Source organism: Eleutherodactylus coqui, chromosome 4 (assembly GCF_035609145.1).
Source record: "Eleutherodactylus coqui strain aEleCoq1 chromosome 4, aEleCoq1.hap1, whole genome shotgun sequence".
Lineage (NCBI taxonomy): Eukaryota > Metazoa > Chordata > Amphibia > Anura > Eleutherodactylidae > Eleutherodactylus > Eleutherodactylus coqui.
The window spans coordinates 293,331,047-293,349,959 of NC_089840.1; the positions used below are offsets into that span (position 1 = coordinate 293,331,047).

The following is an 18,913-nucleotide window of genomic DNA, read 5'->3' on the forward strand; positions in this document are numbered from 1 at the left end:
TTTCTGTTAGACTACGTGGTGTTTTGGGCGAGTGAGGCCGCTCCTGTCTTCATGGCCCCTGATAAGCCTCAGATTGCCACAAGGGAGCGTCCCCTCTAAAAGGACACCCAGTAGTACCGGAGATCAACAGTTTGATACATAATGTTAGTAAATATGTGGATCATCTCTTATGCTGCTTTGTTGAGACCCTGCATTCCTTAGACGGGTGGATTCTCTGGTGCTATTGGATCAGACCAAGTTGGCAAGCTTGGACACCGACGGCTTATTTCCACATAGTGGCGATATCAAGAGCAGTCGCTCATTTTCTTGGCCAGAGAGTAATTCCATTTCCACCTCCCAACGATCTGGTGACAGTTGGCATCATTCATTTTAGAGCACAACTACTTCCGGCAAGTTCTGCCACCACCTCAGGGTACGGCAATGGGGAGCCATTGTGCCCCCACCTATGCCAATTCATACCTGGGCTGGTGGGAAGAGAGGTGTGCCTTTATTGATGCCAATGACATTCCTCTCTGGCTAACATTTATTGATGATGCTCTAACCGTTTGGACGGCACTACCGAGTCTTTGGTTTATGTTTGTGAAAAATCTGAATTGCAGCTCTCTTGGACTGTATTTTACTGCGTACATCAATGACACCCCTCTGACCTTTTTGGATCCCACTATTTGGAGGGGGAGTAATAAGGACTTAGAGAGGACAGTGTTTCGCTAACCAACGGCCACAAGTAGCTTGCTTCACTTTCATTGAGAGAAGGAATCACCAAAGGTCAGTTTTTGAGAACTCGTAGAAGCTGTTCTGATGACCGTGATTTGGGGATTAAGGCCGATGAGGTCGGTGCTAGGAAATATCCCAATGGGGTAATTGAATCAGCAAGAAATGGGGATGATCTTCTCATAAGTCATGGTAAAGAAAAACAAATTGATAAGATGGCCAGGATTACAGGTGCGTCTTATAGACCGTCATCTCAGGTGTGAGGAGATACAGATCTAAGAGGAATCCTTACAGAACATCCATCGGTAACATATAGAAGAGGTTGAAACCTCAGAGGTCGTCTAGTCCATGGCCTTTGGGTCCTATGGATAATTCACAAAGATGGTTAACTGCGAACTCAATGAAAGGGACATTCATACGCTCAGGATGGAAGTTGTGTGGGTCCGTTAAGAGAAGCTCCAGTTCTATCAGTCCAGTGGAATCCAGACTTCATGGACTGTAGATCTCAAAATCTTGTCTACTTAGTTACGTGCGCGTGTCCGAAAAACCACACTGGGAAACAACCCAACAATCACAAAGCGTATCTTGCTTATATTGGTAATATCAAACAGAATGAAATCCCCATCTTAGCGGCCCATGTAGATGAACAACATAAGGATCCGGATATTCTGAGCTTTCAGGGTGAAGAACGTCTGAGACAACAGAGATATAGAGGAAATATGGATAGGAAATCACTACAGAAAGAAGCAGGTTGGATCCACAGAATGGATGGTGTCCATCCCAGGGGCATAAATGGAACACCTCCCTTTATTCAATACCAGGACTGCCTTAGTATAATAGCGTTTACATCGGGATCTACTGTGGCGATATAAACAAGTCACTTGGGTTGACTGTTCTTGACTGTGGCAGTCTTCTCCCGGTTCGTTTATGGCTGTTGGTCATTGTTTTTTGCCTCTTATTGGACTGTCTGGAAGATATATCCTTGTACTGAGGATAGTATACAGTTTCGGTACATGACACGGTTGGGTATGAAATATTGTTCTGTTATGGATTTGATACATTTATGATTGGTCCGCTTCATCCTGGTAAACATTGTTACATTTGCCTAGTATCATTACACGGGAGAATCGGTTTCATCATGATATACTTATTTGTATCCGCTCCCCCTGATTATAATGCCATGTATACGCTCTTTATATTCAGGCGGGGCCACTTCTTTCACTAAATATTCACCTTATTATGTTTCTAGTCTACATACATTCAATCTGGGCGATTGATTATCCTTGAGCTCATTTATATCTGTTCTCCATACCACTGCGGGTCTCTCTGTTCGGTTATGAGCCTCGAACACCCACAGCACCGCTCTACACATGCCCTGGCTGAAGTCAGGTGGGGGCAGGAGCGGGGCGTTAATGACAGGTATGCTATGATTGGAGGCTTGATTGGAGCGCACCAGACCAGGGCGGAAGCTTGAGCACATAAAGCCGGATGCCGGGTGGCACGCCGACATCACCTGACCAGCAGCCAGCGTTCTATCAGTCTCTGATCTATGGTACATTTACATGGGGAGGACAAAAATATGGAAACACCATACGAAATGCATGCCTTAAGTTACATGGGATCATAAATCATATTTTTACAATACTACTAGTCAATTTTAACTATATCAAAAGGGCATCTCAGTGCTAATGATTAAAATCCCATGCGGCTCCGTCCTAGTGGTCCGGCATCCATGCATGTGTACTACACCGGAGTGAGTAGGCGGTGCTGTAGTTGATGGAAGGATCTATATAAAACAGTTCCAACACATGTTAAGCGTCATTTGTCTTCGAGACAGCGTTCTGCGCAGTTGTGAAAGAATCATGGCAGGGCTGACGGAATTCCAACGAGGTCAAATTGTTGGGGCCCGTATGGTGGGGGCCTCTGTAACAAAGATAGCAGAAGTTTTTGTTGTATCACGAGGCACAGTATCCGAGATAATGACCAGATACAGTAAGACTGAAAAAAAACGCATCCGACTAACACCAGCGTGGACGGAAATGTGTGTTGAGCGATAGAGACAGACGATCATTGCATAGTTTTGGTGTTTCCATATTTTTGTCCACCCCCCTGTATTTTAACTTGATGAACTGGTCATGATTAGGAATAGAATAAATGCATAGAGCGATATACAGCGGGATTTTTTGACCTTGCCAGTCTGAGTCTGCCAGGTCTCTCCTCATCCTTTGGGCCAATAAGCTTCTTTTAGCGATATATGGGGAGAATGAAACTACTGACCTTGGCAGTCGGAGTCTTTTCTCGCTCAAGACCATTAAGCTACTTCAGCATGAGAATATTTGGGAGAGCCTCCAGTATGTGACGGCAGTCCGAGTGTTATTATACGTCTGCCGTGTAGTAAAATCTGAAGGGAGACCATTATTTCTACTCGGCTACCCGAGATCTGGGGGGGGGGGGGGGGGATTTGTTACTTTGTTTCCTTGTTCTCCCGCTATCAGCGTGTTGAGGGGATACAATACTTGCCACTGATTCATCTATTCTCAAACATGCGCTGCTCATGTAATCTACCCCCCTGCAGGGAGAAAATGCAAAGTAATTGGCAAAACGTTTCCACTTTCCGCTACGGCGTGCCAGTTAGCCGACAAACGAACCGGATTTAATAACCAGCAGCACAAACTCAGCTAAGACAGGTGATACAATGGAAAGGTTCCTTAGAACACGGACTCCCTGGTCTCTATACCTCGATATACCTGGGCTCTCACAACTTGTGGCAACGTAGCGCAGAATTGTTACTGTTTCACAGTAGAGGGGATATGCTAAAGGAAATCCCCAGCCGATTCTCATATCAACTATTATTGCAGACCTAGGAGAGGTTTAAGCAGCGATGGGAAATTGAGATGGTAGTCATGGTGGCTCTGCTGTTCCTACTGGAAAGATGGTAGATGTGGTCTTGGACTGATGTTGCTACAGTTGAAATTATCTTGGCAGTTTTCACTGCGGGCTGCCCACGTAATCGGGCAGGGTATGATGTCTGTCGTTACGCCAGCTCATGTACGGGAAGGGACCCGTTCCAAGCAAAATAATGAAATATAAAAATCTGGAGGACTAAAAAAAAAGGGGGGTAGTAGTCCTGGCCTTTGGAGTGTGTAGTGTGGTACCTCAGTGCAGATGGTGTAGATGGTAGGAAGTTACTCCAGGCAGCAGACTGGGTTAGTGCCAACAATTTAACACTTTTATTGGCTGGGAGAAAGCGTTCTTGCACTTTGCAGAAGTTACAGTACTTGCATTACTTTCGCTTAAGGCAGATGATGGACTTGAATCACATTGACTTGCACAGTTGATGACGATTGAGATTGCTAAAAGGAACACTTTTCTTAGGTTTGAGGATTTAGGATTCACTCTTCCCTAGTCCCTGTCCCTGTGCATTATTCATTATAGCTTTAGTTAGCTGGTTTGGACTGGAGTGGGTTAACTTGTTACTTGCTTCTGGGTACTGACTCCTTGCTGCTGTTTCTTTCACTAAACGTTTTCCTTCTCTCTCTACTCTGCTAACTCTTCTGAATAACTTGGCTTGTTACTCAAGCTTTAGATGTTCTCCTTCCCACCACAGTGACTTCTAAGTAAAGATGTTCTCCTGGTTCCTCTTTTGGACTCTCTCCAGGCTTGAACTAGACTAACTAGACTAGACTAACTAACCCCGCCTACTCTCTACCTTTTATACCTTCTGCCTCAACCAATCCTAGGCTAAGGGAAAGCTATCTATCCAATCCATTTACTAGCTAGGGGTGATAGACAGGTATGAGAGCAGGTTAGGATGGATTTGCCTGAGAGATGCGAGGTTTGCTTGCAAGAACACCTAATTAACACATTCAAATCTATCTATACACTCTCCCCATCTATTACAGTCTTATACACTCCTGATTACATAAGTGACTAGCAAGTTGCTGTAGTGTCCAACTCTGGGTCACTACAGTATTACCTACTTTTGTACTAATACATAGTTTAACTCATTTCGTCCGTATTTTATTGTGGATGCTTATTGTTATTGTTTTGTTCGTATTCTTTTATTGGATATGCTATAACTATATTTCCATGATACCCCCTGCGAGGGGAGACATCAGCGTAATGGCATATATGTGTTACAAATAAATAAAAACCTTTTTTGAAATTAAAAAAAAAAACAACTACAGAATTTACTGGTAACCCTAAAATACCACAGAACTTACTAGGGAGCCCTAAAGGTGCTACAGAACATACTAGGGGGTCCGAAAAATACTACTAAAACCCTTAAAAATGCCAGAGAACTTACAGAGGAACTCTAAAAATACTGCAGAACTTGCTAGGGAGCCCTGAATATACTACTAAAACCCCTTAAAACAGACTAAGGAACCCTACAAATACTACATAACCCTAAAAGTACTAAAGAACTTGTTGGGGAAACCTAAAAATAATACCAAGAACTCTCTACAGAACCCAAGAAATGCTACCAGAAAAATCTGAAAAATAGCTCAGAACTTACAGAGGAGCCCTGCGATTCACACAGAACCCTACATATATTGCAGAACTTACTGGGGGACCTTAAAAATGTCCCAGAGCACCCTGGGGGGACCTGAGAATGCTACAGAACTTACTGAGGAGCTCCTGTCCATGGAGATGTTCGTGGTTCAGGCTGCACTGGTTTCAGGTTTACCAAGATAGATTCCTCTGAGACTCACATTAAGCACAGATTATCAGATATTCCAAGCTATCAGATGCCATTCCATACACACACAGATGTATATGCACCTACGGCCCCCATCAGCGCTCATACTGTATGGGACAGACTGGACTGGTGGGGACCGAGTAACCCTAGTTGGGAAGTGGAATCAGGAGGGGAGCCACTGATCTCCTGGTGGAGCCTTGGCTCTGGGGGTAATGTTTCTCCTTGTGGAGAGCACCTTGAGGCCTTGCAATGCTCCTTGGGAAAAAGATATGTGAATAGGAAGATAGAAGAATGTCTCCACAGCGCACCCTATTGGAGGGCAGCTACCTTAGCAGACACAGATACTACACTAGGGCACCAAGATTACGACCTACCTTGTCCCAACACCTTGGCCTCCTCCTCCAGACGCTGACTTTCTGTCTTGGCGCTTATTCTGAGCAGCTCCTTCCTGTTCACCGTTAACCCATAATTGTTATTATAGTCCTGGACTTCCTTCATGAACTTCTCCTCCTCGGCGGCCGTCGCCTCCTTCACCTCCTGCTGAGAGGAACAGACCACATCACCTATACAAATGTGTGGACAATTTACTGTAGACTCCATAACCATCCACCAGAAGTGGTCCATAAAGAGCATCATGAGGCGACTCCCGGGGCACGTGACCCCGCTGCGGAAGAACGGCTACTCTCTGCCTCTTCCTCGGGGTAGGATGATAGGGGAAGAACATGTGTAAGAAGGCTCGTCTACCTGACCATCAGACCGCGTGAAGCCGCAACCAATCAGCAAACGCTCGTTCATCTGACGATCGCATCTTTTGTGTAGCCTAAATAAATCATCGCTGTCGGCAGCAGATCTCCCCGTGTGAACGAGGGGTGTGCTGCGGGCGGTGATGAAACAGTACGAGGGGCAATCATTCATACGTATGATCATCCATCCCAGATACATTCTGAAGTGACCGGTGTAAAGGCCCTGATCTCGTTGATCAACCGGTCATCGGGGTGTCATCGTATAGAGTAAAAGGGCCCTTTCAGGGTATGTTCACACGTAACATAGTATGTAAGGCCGAAGAAACACGTCCAGTTCAGCCTATTAACTCCCAGCGTTGATCCAGAGGAAGGCAAAAAAAAAAAAAAACAATGAAGCCAATTTTCTCCATTTAAAGGAAAAAAACTATTTTCTGGCTCCAATCTGGCAATCAGCACCATCCCGGATCGCCGACCCTTCAGCAAGAATGATGCACATTGTTCAAAGTGGAAGATCCCCCAGCAAAATTTGCTACTACTGAGTGACGCTGTTGGTCATGTGATATGGAAGTGTCATCCCATGAACCCCGGCGGTAGTGCTCGGTAGCAGTTGTCGGTGTCGCTGCGCTCCGGTACCGCGGCACCTAGTAGGTTTCTAAATTGAGCTGTCTTGAGTCAAAATATCATAGGATGTGTTATACACCGACGACAAGCAGATTCATTTTTACTGGACTGTATAAACTGGATGGACCCTTTATTACCCCCCATCTAGTGGCGTTGGACAGCTTTGGCCGCAGCAGTTCGCCGTGGTGTAGATTCCAAATAGTTCTGCAGGAATAACGGCCCCTGCGGACAGGAAGCTTCTTGTAGTTGCTGCAGAATAGATGGCGGTGCTGACATGTTCTGACTGGCTGACAGGAAGGGGTCAGCGATTCATGCTGCTCGCGCCAAATTCTGACCTCCAATCAGCAACAGAAATCTGCATCCATCTGACCAGGGGATGTTTTCCCGCTGCTCAGTGATACAAGTTTTGCGCTCTTTTGCCCGCTGGAGTCTTTCTGTTTCTCTTAGACACAATGGCGCTGGAACTGGTCATCCGCTGTTCTAGCCATCCGTGCGGAGGAACGGCGAGTTGTGCGTTCGGACACGTTAGTTGGAGCTCCAGCGTTGTATTCAGCTGACTGTGCAGCCTGTTGGTCAGAACGATTCCTGACATCCTCCTCCGACCCCTTTCAGTGATGAGTTGTTTCCGTCCACAGGATCCCCTTTCACTGGATATTTTCCTCGATCGCGCCATTCTCAGTATACTCTTCACACCATTACATGAGAACCCCCCCCACCCCACCCCGCGGTTGGCAGTGAGCCCCCGGCTAGTCTAGCACCGATGACCGGCCTCCTTGGAAGTCACTCCGATCGCTGGATTTTTCCATATAATGTGGACTCACACTGAAACTGATCCACCGAAAACTTGTCACATGATTTTATGCTGCGCTCCGGGGTCACGGGGGGAATTACCGTACAGGGAAGCGCCAATCATGAGAGGGCCGGGGCTCTAATAAGATGGCCGATCAGTGTACGGCAGGGGATACAGCAGTCTTTAGTCCAGTAATAGACAGTTATAAGTTAAAGATCCTGTAATTACTAATTTACCAGGAAGGACGGACGGGAATTTGTGCTACCAGAGGATTTTCCAACCGCAGTGACGATGCCGATGTGACTGCGCCGGCCCGGCGGCCGCGCTCCCGGAGGAGCAGGTGCTTGTTATGCTCTGGGCTTCTACTAGTGGTTGAGTTTTCGCCTGCAGCTGCGTTAAAAGCTTCTCCCCGCTGTCGGTAATGGCCGTCCGCCTGGGGTAAGGTCAGGGGTCCTTAAGCTTCAGTCGGTGAAGAACGGTTCTTCTCAAGTGTGGTGCACATAAATCTATGTTTTACACGCTAAGCCCTGCGACTCCCCGCCGACACTCAGCGGCTGAACCGTAAAAACATGGGATTTATTTCTATTATGGTCTTTCAGCAATAACAGCGCCAGTAAATACAGATAAACACAGACAGAAGCTGTGGCTTCAGACGACAGGAATACACGGGGCGCGTTCATCACATCCTGCGCCAGAAAAACCGCCGGGATAAACGTGCCCAATGGCGACAGACAGACGCCGCTGAACATCTCTGTGATACTCGGGCTTCTTTACGCAGAAAATCGGACAGAAATATCGCCTGTGCGCGAGCAGCCGAAGGCGGACGTCGCGCCGTTCTTTCTGGGAAGATGACATGCTTTTTCCGTTGGGACACTGGCCTTCTGTTGAGCGATGGTAAAATAAAAGACGTCCTATGAAGATTGCGCTATTTTGCAGCAATATTTTTTCTCACTTTCAGTTTTTTCGGGTCCGTGGCGTTCTCTAAATCTGCAGCATACTCCGCGGCTCGAGGGTCTTTGTTACTGTTCTTCCAGTAGGAAAAAAACAATGCCAAAGAAAACAAGTAGGACTGACGGTCACGGATGGGAGAGGTGGGACCCCTACCGATCCAGACTCTATCACTGGTTTATCACGAATCGACTGTTCCAAGCTCTATTAACGCTTGTCATGGCAGAACCTCGATCGATCGCTCTAGCAGGATTGCAAGCGTGGAGTCGTTAGAATAAAGGTGGATCTGGACCCAGCTTTCCCAGGCTTCTGCACGCATGCAGACTGGAAGCTCAGATTCCTCGCTGCTCTATTCTATTGGCCCAGTGCCCTGTAATACCCACAAATGCACGCTGCCTCCACCAGCTGTTAAGGGAAGCCGGGACCCGGACTATAAAGTAGGAACACAATCTTCAGAGTTATGGTTCATTTTAAAACAGACAAGGCTTAACTAATAAATTGCAGATTGATTCTAGAAAAAGACTAGCAGTGCAGATTATACACACAAACATACACAAAAGAAAAATACCAGGATTTGGGATACACTGAGAAATAATGATGAAGCCCACTCAACGTTCTGGTATCCTGAGTAGTAAGTTGCTATGATAGCATCACGCTGACCAGAAACGGCACCGAAAAATGCCAGTAAATAAACAGCAGATATCATTAAAAAAGATCCGTCTGAACGAAGACTGAGAGAAGTCTGTAAGAAAATGCCAATAAAATGCCGCAGGCGGATCATGCTGCGATTTAGGAAAAATGCCACAGACCCCAAAAAATGTACCAAAAATGAAAAAAAACACACACACCATAAAACGCACTGCTTGCATTTATAACTTTCTACTGACCTAAAGTGAACATCTGATATGACAGAAAAAGTGAGAAAAAACACTGAAAAAAAGCCAGATAAATTGCTTTTCTTGGATGAGGTCTGCCATTTCTTACGGGCGGCTCTTAGTTACACATATATTGTCTTTGCCATTTTTCCCCTGTAGAGAAGCCTATGGAGAAACACCAGAGATACCGCCCCCGCGGAGCGCGCAGCGATTGGTATAAAGTGCCACGGATCCAAAAAAAACTGCAGCAAAAGTGAGAACGGACGCCATGAAGAAATCGTCTGGAGGGGACTGGAGTCACCGGGTGATGTCAGGCGCCGTTCGGGTCCGGCTCCTACAACGGAGCTAACAAAGCAAGGATTGTGCCAAATGTACTAAGAGAGCATGAAGTGGGGCAAGCAAGAGGGAGCGCGCCCAACTACATTAACCCCTTAGTGACCGGCCTACTATTGCCCTTAACGACCAAGCGATTCTTATCATCTCGTTACAAGAGCCATAACCCACTGACATACTCCCAGAAGGGCTTGTGTTTGTGGGCCCGCTTGTATCTTATAATGGCCGCACTCTGTGCTACATATAATGTGTTGGAGGACTTTTATTAGTTTTTTTTGACTGGGATAGAAACCCCCCTCAACATTTCTCCATTGCTTTTGTCTTTACAGTGTTCACCATTAGAGATGAGCGAGCATTGCCCTTAGCGAGTGCCTGCCCACTCGGGAGCAAAGGTTTGGCTGCCGGCGGCGGGGGAGAGCAGGGAGGAACGGAGGGGAGATCTCTCTCTCCCTCTCTCCCCCACCGCTCCCCCCTGCTGACTGCAGCAACTCACCTGTCACCTGCGCCGGCACCCGAACCTTTGCTCCCGAGCGGGCAGGTACTCGCTAAGGACAATGCTCGATGGAGTAATTGTCCTTAGTGAGTATGCTCGCTCATCTCTAATGGTAATTGTCCTTAGTGAGTATGCTCGCTCATCTCTAATGGTAATCGTCCTTAGTGAGTATGCTCGCTCATCTCTAATGGTAATCGTCCTTAGTGAGTATGCTCGCTCATCTCTAATGGTAATCGTCCTTAGTGAGTATGCTCGCTCATCTCTATTCACCATTAAGTTAATGTAACCTGCTGACTCTCTTATCTGATCAGCAGGATTACTACCACACAAGTTTATAGGAATTTTTAACTACTTTTGCGCAATAAAAGCAACCGATTCTGTATCGCCGCATTCTAAGGGCTTATTCCAATGTGTGTATATTGACCGCGTTTTCATGCCCCGCCTATATAGGCTGTCCCTCTCTACAAGGGGAGGTGCACTGAGCTCCCGCCCCCTCTCCGCCCCTTGCCACTGTTTGCAATGGGAGGGGGCGACATGGGCGGAACTTATCTCCCGGCCCTCCAATTGCAAGCAGAGGGGGCGGAAGCTCAGTGCACTGCAACCAGCCCGTCTCCTCCCCTTGCAGAGAGGGACAGCGTATATGGGCCAAGCGTGGAAACCCGGCCGATATATGCTTGTCTAAATAAGCCCTAAGACCCAAAGCCTCTACTTTTCCGTTTGCGGGTCTCTGTGAGGGCTCGCTTTTTTGCGGGAAGAGTTGTAGTTTTTATTGTAGCAAACAGCAAAAGGATCTCAGCTGACTTCAGTCCTGTTAGTCCGTCTGTTTATAATTGCAGGGAGACTATAGTCACGTCCCGGACACCGCTCCATCGGAGGGTTCTCATAAACCGATGGAAGTAGGCGCACGGGAGTGTGGGCACATGGGGAGTGGATTCTGTGCTTCTTATTTATTGTGGTACACATAGTCTGACTTCCGCTTGTCTGACTATGTGAAGAATACACCCCCCATGTGTCCACATCCCGTGCGTCTACTTACAGTAGTTTTTATTGGTACCAGTTTGGGGCACAGGTGATGCTGGATCGCTTTTGATTGTGCTTTTGGGAGACAAACAAAAGAAAAATAACACTTCTGGCATTACTTCTTAGGCTGCATTCACACGAACGTATATCGGCTTGGTTTTCACGCCGAGCCAATATACGTCGTCCTCATCTGCAGGGGGGGGGGGGGGAGGATGGAAGAGCAAGGAGCAGGAAGTGAGCTCCCGCCCCCTCTCTGCCTCCTCCCCACCCCCTCTCCGTCCCTCTGCACTATTTGCAATGAGGAGAGGCGGGATGGGGGCGGGGCTAATTCTTGGAACTTAGCCCCGCCCCACCTCCTTTCATTGCAAATAGTGCAGAGGGGTGGAGAGGAGGCAGAGAGGGGGCGGGAGCTCAGTTCCTGCTCCTGCCTCTTCCATCCCCCCCCACCCTGCAGATGAGGACACCGTATATCGGCTGGGCGTGAAAACCGAGCCGATATACGGTCGTCTGAATCCAGCCTAAAGCTATTTTTACGCTGTTCACCATGCGAGATAAACAACGATATCTTTTCATTGTCTCGGTCGTTATGAACGCGGTTACACCCGTTATGTGCTGCTTGTTAAAAAGATTTGTGGTACTTCATCCATTTAAAGGGGGGGGGGGGTTGTGGGGAAAATGTGTATTTTTTAAACTGGATATTTTTCTTTAAATGAAACTTTATTGAACTTTTTAAAACTATTTTTTAGTCGCTGAAAGGGACTTGAAGACGTGATCGTTTGATCGCTGGGATAGTACACTGCATTACTTACGTACTGCAGTCTACTAAGATTATGACAGCCACCTGTTAGACTCTGCTGGATGGTCTAATAGGCTGAATTACATTGCAGACATGGAAGCCTTTGTCACGTTTCTGGCTGCCATGGGAACCCACTGAAATGTTGTAATTATACTACGGGGTGCCGATGGGTGACAGAATGACAGAAGGAGCCCCCTGCCCCCATCATCTGCCTACATGCTGCAGTTGCTATTGATTGTGCCATGTAAGGCATTCAACTGCCCGGATCTGAGGTTTCTGCACTCCTGGTGGTTAGAGCAGGAGCCGGGCTGTCAGTAGTCAGCCAAGACTCCGCCATAAAAAGATGTATGTGCAGGTTTAAAGCCCATTAGTGAGGGCAGTAAAAAGCTGTAATGGCGGTCACTAAGGGGTTAAGTGTGCACCACTACCTTCTCACGGTCTTACATCGCTGCTGATTCAGGCGTCCGTGAAAGTTTTGCACATTGCGATTTTCCAGCAGCAAATAGATGAGAGGAAATGTCAAGGAGCCGCGAGATAAAAGCCTCCGCTGCTGGCTGAGACCGCAGGACGGTGCGGCTGAACTGCCGTCTGATTGTTAATAGCCGTGTAGTCTTGTGGGGAAACCGCTGCACAGCTGCAAAACCAGGCAGCCATTACCAGCCAAGGCACTCTGTGGTAAGACCATGTCAGGGCGGTGTGCGGCTGCCCTGCCATGTGGTCAGATAGCAGTACACTCAGGAGACGGATGGGCTGAATCTATAGGCGTTCACCTTTTAAACCCCAGGTTTTGTCGCTGATCCTCCATATTACACGGCGACTCGGAGACGAGCGGCTGATCATCAAGAACTGAAGGAACTTCTTGGGAAGTTGTGAAGTAAGTTGAGGAAAAGTTTAGATTTTGCACTTTGATGGAGAATCAACACAGTCATCCTGCCATCATTGCAGTCCGTCTACTTACCCAGGATGCTTCACTTCATAAAGTCCATACTTACCAGCTTACAGCGGAGATCCTGATTCACTCCGAGAAGCTCCTTCTTCTGCACCTCCAGACCGTCCAGACGCTTCTTCGCCAGATCTCTCTCAAGTGCCTTTTCCAGCAAACTGGCAGCCTGGGAGCATTCAGAGATGGTTCAGAGCACAGCCGCACATACAAAACAAGCTATACTAAACTCCAGAGCTGCACTCACTATTCTGCTGGTTGGGTGACTGTGTCCATACATTACCTATCCTGTACTGACCCTGAGTTATATCCTGTATTATACTCCAGAGCTGCACTCACTATTCTGCTGGAGTCACTGTGTACATACATTAATTATCCTGTTCCGCTCCTGAGTTACATCCTGTATTATCCTCCAGAGCTGCACTCACTATTCTGCTGGTGGAGTCACTGTGTATATACATTACTTATCCTGTATTGATCCTGAGTTCCATCCTGTATTATACTCCAGAGCTGCACTCACTATTCTGCTGGTGGAGTCACTGTGTATATACATTACTTATCCTGTACTGATCCTGAGTTACATCATGTATTATACTGCAGAGCTGCACTCACTATTCTGCTGGTGGAGTCACTGTGTACATACATTAATTATCCTGTACTGCTCCTGAGTTACGTCCTGTATTATACACTAGAGCTGCACTCACTGTTCTGCTGGTGGAGTCACTGTGTACATACATTAATTATCCTGTACTGATCCTGAGTTACATCCTGTATTATACTCCAGAGCTGCAATCACTGTTCTGCTGGTGGGTCACTGTGTACATACATTACTTATCCTGTACTGACCCTGAGTTACATCCTGTATTATACTCCAGAGCTGCACTCACTATTCTGCTGGTGGAGTCACTGTGTACGTACATTACTTATCCTCTACTGACCTTGAGTTACATCCTGTATTATACTCCAGAGCTGCACTCACTATTCTGCTGGTGGAATCACTGTGTACATACATTACTTATCCTGTACTGATCCTAAATTACATCCTGTATTATACTCCAGAGGCATTATACTCCAGAGCTGCACTCACTATTCTGCTGGTGGGGTCACTGTGTACATACATTACTTATCCTGTACTGATCCTGAGTTACATCCTGTATTATACTCCAGAGCTGCACTCACTATTCTGCTGGTGGAGTCACTGTGTACATACATTACTTATCCTGTACTGACCTTGAGTTACATCCTGTATTATACTCCAGAGCTGCACTCAGAATTCTGCTGGTGGAATCACTGTCTACATACATTACTTATCCTGTACTGATCCTAAGTTACATCCTGTAGTATACTCCAGAGCTTCACTCACTATTCTGCTGATGGAGTCACTGTGTACATACATTACTTATCCTGTACTGACCCTGAGTTACATCCTGTAGTATACTCCAGAGCTTCACTCACTATTCTGCTGGTGGAGTCACTGTGTACATACATTACTTATCCTGCACTGCTCCTGAGTTACATCTTGTATTATACTCCAGAGCTGCACTCACTATTCTGCTGGTGGAGTCACTGTGTACATACATTACTTATCCTGTACTGACCCTGAGTTACATCCTGTATTATCCTCCAGAGCTGCACTCACTATTCTGCTGGTGGAGTCACTGTGTACATACATTACTTATCCTGTACTGACCCTGAGTTACATCCTGTATTATCCTCCAGAGCTGCACTCACTATTCTGCTGGTGGAGTCACTGTATACATACATTACGTATCCTTTACTGCTCCTGAGTTCCATCCTGTATTATACTCCAGAGCTGCCCTCACTATTCTGCTGATGGTGGAGTCACTGTGTACATACATTAATTATCCTGTACCGCTCCTGAGTTACATCCTGTATTATCTTCCAGAGCTACACTCACTATTCTGCTGGTGGAGTCACTGTTTACATACATTAATTATCCTGTACTGATCCTGAGTTCCATCCTGTATTATACTCCAGAGCTGCAATCACTGTTCTGCTGGTGGGTCACTGTGTACATACATTACTTATCCTGTACTGATCCTGAGTCCCATCCTGTATTATACTCCAGAGCTGCACTCACTATTCTGCTGGTGGAGTCACTGTGTACATACATTACTTATCCTGTACTGATCCTGAGTCCCATCCTGTATTATACTCCAGAGCTGCACTCACTATTCTGCTGGTGGAGTCACTGTGTACATACATTACTTGTCCTGTACTGATCCTGAGTTACATCCTGTATTATACTCCAGAGCTGCACTCACTATTCTGCTGGTGGAGTCACTGTGTACATATATTACTTATCCTGTACTGATCCTGAGTTACATCCTGTATTATACTCCAGAGCTGCACTCACTATTCTGCTGGTGGAGTCACTGTGTACATACATTACTTATCCTGTACTGCTCCTGAGTTACATCCTGTATTATACTCCAGAGCTGCACTCACTATTCTGCTAGTGGAGTCACTGTGTACATACATTACTTATCCTGTACTGATCCTGAGTTACATCCTGTATTATACTCCAGAGCTGCACTCACTATTCTGCTGGTGGAGTCACTGTGTACATACATTACTTATCCTGTACTGAACCTGAGTTAGTCATTGAATTATACTCCAGAGCTGCACTCACTATTCTGCTGGTGGAGTCACCGTGTACATACATTACTTATCCTGTACTGATCCTGAGTTACATGCTGTATTATACCCCAGAGCTGCACTCACTATTCTGCTGGTGGAGTCACCGTGTACATACATTACTTATCCTGTACTGATCCTGAGTTACATCCTGTATTATACCCCAGAGCTGCACTCACTATTCTGCTGGTGGAGTCACTGTGTACATACATTACTTATCCTGTACTGATCCTGAGTTACATCCTGTATTATACTCCAGAGCTGCACTCACTATTCTGCTGGTGGAGTCACTGTGTACATACATTACTTATCCTGTACTGAACCTGAGTTAGTCATTGAATTATACTCCAGAGCTGCACTCACTATTCTGCTGGTGGAGTCACCGTGTACATACATTACTTATCCTGTACTGATCCCGAGTTACATGCTGTATTATACCCCAGAGCTGCACTCACTATTCTGCTGGTGGAGTCACTGTGTACATACATTACTTATCCTGTACTGATCCTGAGTTACATCCTGTATTATACTCCAGAGCTGCACTCACTATTCTGCTGGTGGAGTCACTGTGTACATACATTACTTATCCTGTACTGCTCCTGAGTTACATCCTGTATTATACACCTGGAGCATACATGATAGCGTCCGTGTGAACAGGCGATAAGGACCTTCGTTACTTCTCACCGTTCTCTCCTCGGCCGTCCTCGCCGCCTGGAGCTTCTCTGCGACCTCCGGGATTCTCTCCTGACAACGGGTGACTTCTGTTCTGACTACAGGGGGCAGTCATGAGAGGCCTTGGTCACCTGCAGCTACAGACACATCTACTGGAGCGCTCCACCCACTAGTCCTCCCGCACTACTAGTTATGGTCTCCGCCTGCTACCCTTTTTCCCTGATAATAAGCCCTACCCCTATTTTCAGGAAAGGGGGGGTAAATATAAGCCCTCCCTCGAAAATAATACCTAGCTGAACTGGTTAAAAAAAAGCAATACTCACCTAGCCGCCGGTGTCTTGGTCCCTCGCACTGGTCCCCCCAATGCTGCAGCAGGCTGTAGTGCGATCCTCAGTGCTGACAGAGGAGTCTCTTCTTGGTAACAGGGCTTTGAATACCCCGCCTCCAGCAAGCGAGCACTGTGATTGGATCGAACGCCAGCCAATCAAAGCCAGCGTTCAATAATTCACAGCCATTCACTAAAAGACATCATTGAATGCCTGTGATTGGTTCATCGAGCACCAGCTCTGATTGGCTGGCGCTCGATCCAATTACAGTGCTCGCTTGCTGGAGGCGGGATATTCAAAGCCCTGTTACCAAGAAGAGAATCCCCTGTCAGCACTGAGGATTACACTGTAGCCTGCTGCAGCGCCAGGGGACCAGTGCGAGGGACCAAGATGCCGGTGGCTAGGTTAGTATAAGACACCCCCCAAAAATAAGACATTGTGTCCCTTTAGTGACAAAAAATAATATAAGACAGGGTCTTATTTTCGGGGAAACATGGTAGTGATGGTCTCCGGCTACAATTCCTGACTCCTGAGCCATGATTACTAGTTATGAACCCTGATGACTCTTTACTACTATCTGTGGTCTCTGGCTACTAGTTATGTCTCAGCTGACTTATGGTCTTTGATATTAGCCCTGACAACGATTTATGGTCTCTGACTACCATTTATAATCCCTGACTAATTATGATCTCTGACAACTAGTTATGGTCTCTGAATATCAATGAGCCCTGACTACTAGTTATAATCTCTGATGACTAGTTATGAATCCTGACTACTAGTTATGATCTCAAACACAATTTATGATATGTGACTACTAGTTATGGGCCCTGGCAACTGGTTATGGTCTCTGATTGTCAATGAGCCCTGACTACTAGTTATAATCTCTGATGACTAGTTATGAGCCCTGACAACTAGTTATGGCCTCTGATTATTATTATTAAGCTCTGACTACTAGTTATAATATCTGATGACTACTTATGAGCCCTGATGACTAGTTATGGTCTCTGATTATTGAGCTCTGACTACTAGTTATAATATCTGATGACTAGTTATTAGCCCTGACTACTATTTATGGTCTCTGACTACCATTTATAAGCTCTGACTACTTATGATCTCTGACAACTACTTATAACCCTGGCGACTAGTTATGGTCTCTGATTAGTTATGAGTACTGGTTACTATAAATGGTCTAGAATAACTACTTATGGTCTCGGATTATTACTTATTAGCCCTGACTACTAGTTATAATCTCTGACTACCCTTTACAAGCCCTGACTACTACTTATGGCCCCTGATGACTAGTTATGATCCACAACTATTATAAATGGTCTCTTACAACTAGTTATGAGCCCTGACTACTAGTGACCCTGACTACGGTAGTCCTGAAGGACTCGGTGACATTCACCTCCCTGGAGGACTCTGCGTCTCTCCTGCGCCCTCTGCTGGCTGAGCACCACTTGCTGGTACAGGGAGTCCACACTCATGTCCGACGCGCTGGGCGGCCTCGTTGCTATGGTAACGCCTGATCTCTGGTACGTCCCGCGCTTTAGTTCAGCAGTTCCCAGAATCCCCTGCGCTGTCCCGTCAGTCACTGCGGGCACGTGATCCAGCTGGACGGCAGCAGCCGTTATACAGGCCCGCAGGTCCGGTTCTCAGCACCAGCCTGTCATCACGGCGAGACCGCGGGGGAGGTGAGAGCGTCATGTTACCACAGGGGGGCAGTATAGTTGTATATTATTACTACGGGGGGGCAGTATAGTTATATATTACTACAGGGGGGGCAGTATAGTTATATATTACTACAGGGGGAGGGGGGGCAGTATAGTTATATATTACTACAGGGGGGGGGCAGTATAGTTATATATTACTAGAGGGGGAGGGGGGGCAGTATAGTTATATATTACTACAGGGGGAGGGGGCGGTATAGTTATATATTACTACAGGGGGAGGAGGGGGGGCAGTATAGTTATATATTACTACAGGGGGGGGCAGTATAGTTATATATTACTACAGGGGGGGGGCAGTATAGTTATATATTACTACAGGGGGGGGCAGTATGGTTATATATTACTACGGGGGGAGGGGGGCAGTATAGTTATATATTACTACAGGGGGAGGGGGGGCAGTATAGTTATATATTACTACGGGGGGAGGGGGGGGCGGTATAGTTATATATTACTACAGGGGGAGGGGGGCGGTATAGTTATATATTACTACAGGGGGAGGGGGGCAGTATAGTTATATATTACTACAGGGGGAGGGGGGGCAGTATAGTTATATATTACTAC

General features: G+C 46.6%; 1 protein-coding gene across 1 annotated transcript in view; it reads right to left on the reverse strand.

The window, feature by feature from the left end:
- The window catches only part of CCDC172 (coiled-coil domain containing 172), a 52,222-nt gene extending 34,113 nt beyond the window's left edge, over nt 1–18,109 (reverse strand). Inside the window, exons 1-4 of the mRNA XM_066601799.1 lie at nt 18,031–18,109; nt 16,312–16,397; nt 13,022–13,138; nt 5,785–5,950 (exon numbers count right to left, since the gene is read on the reverse strand). Of these exons, the coding sequence (XP_066457896.1) occupies nt 5,785–5,950; nt 13,022–13,138; nt 16,312–16,397; nt 18,031–18,109 (448 nt within the window). The remainder of the gene's footprint in view (nt 1–5,784; nt 5,951–13,021; nt 13,139–16,311; nt 16,398–18,030) is intronic.
- Nucleotides 18,110–18,913: the final 804 nt, after the last annotated feature.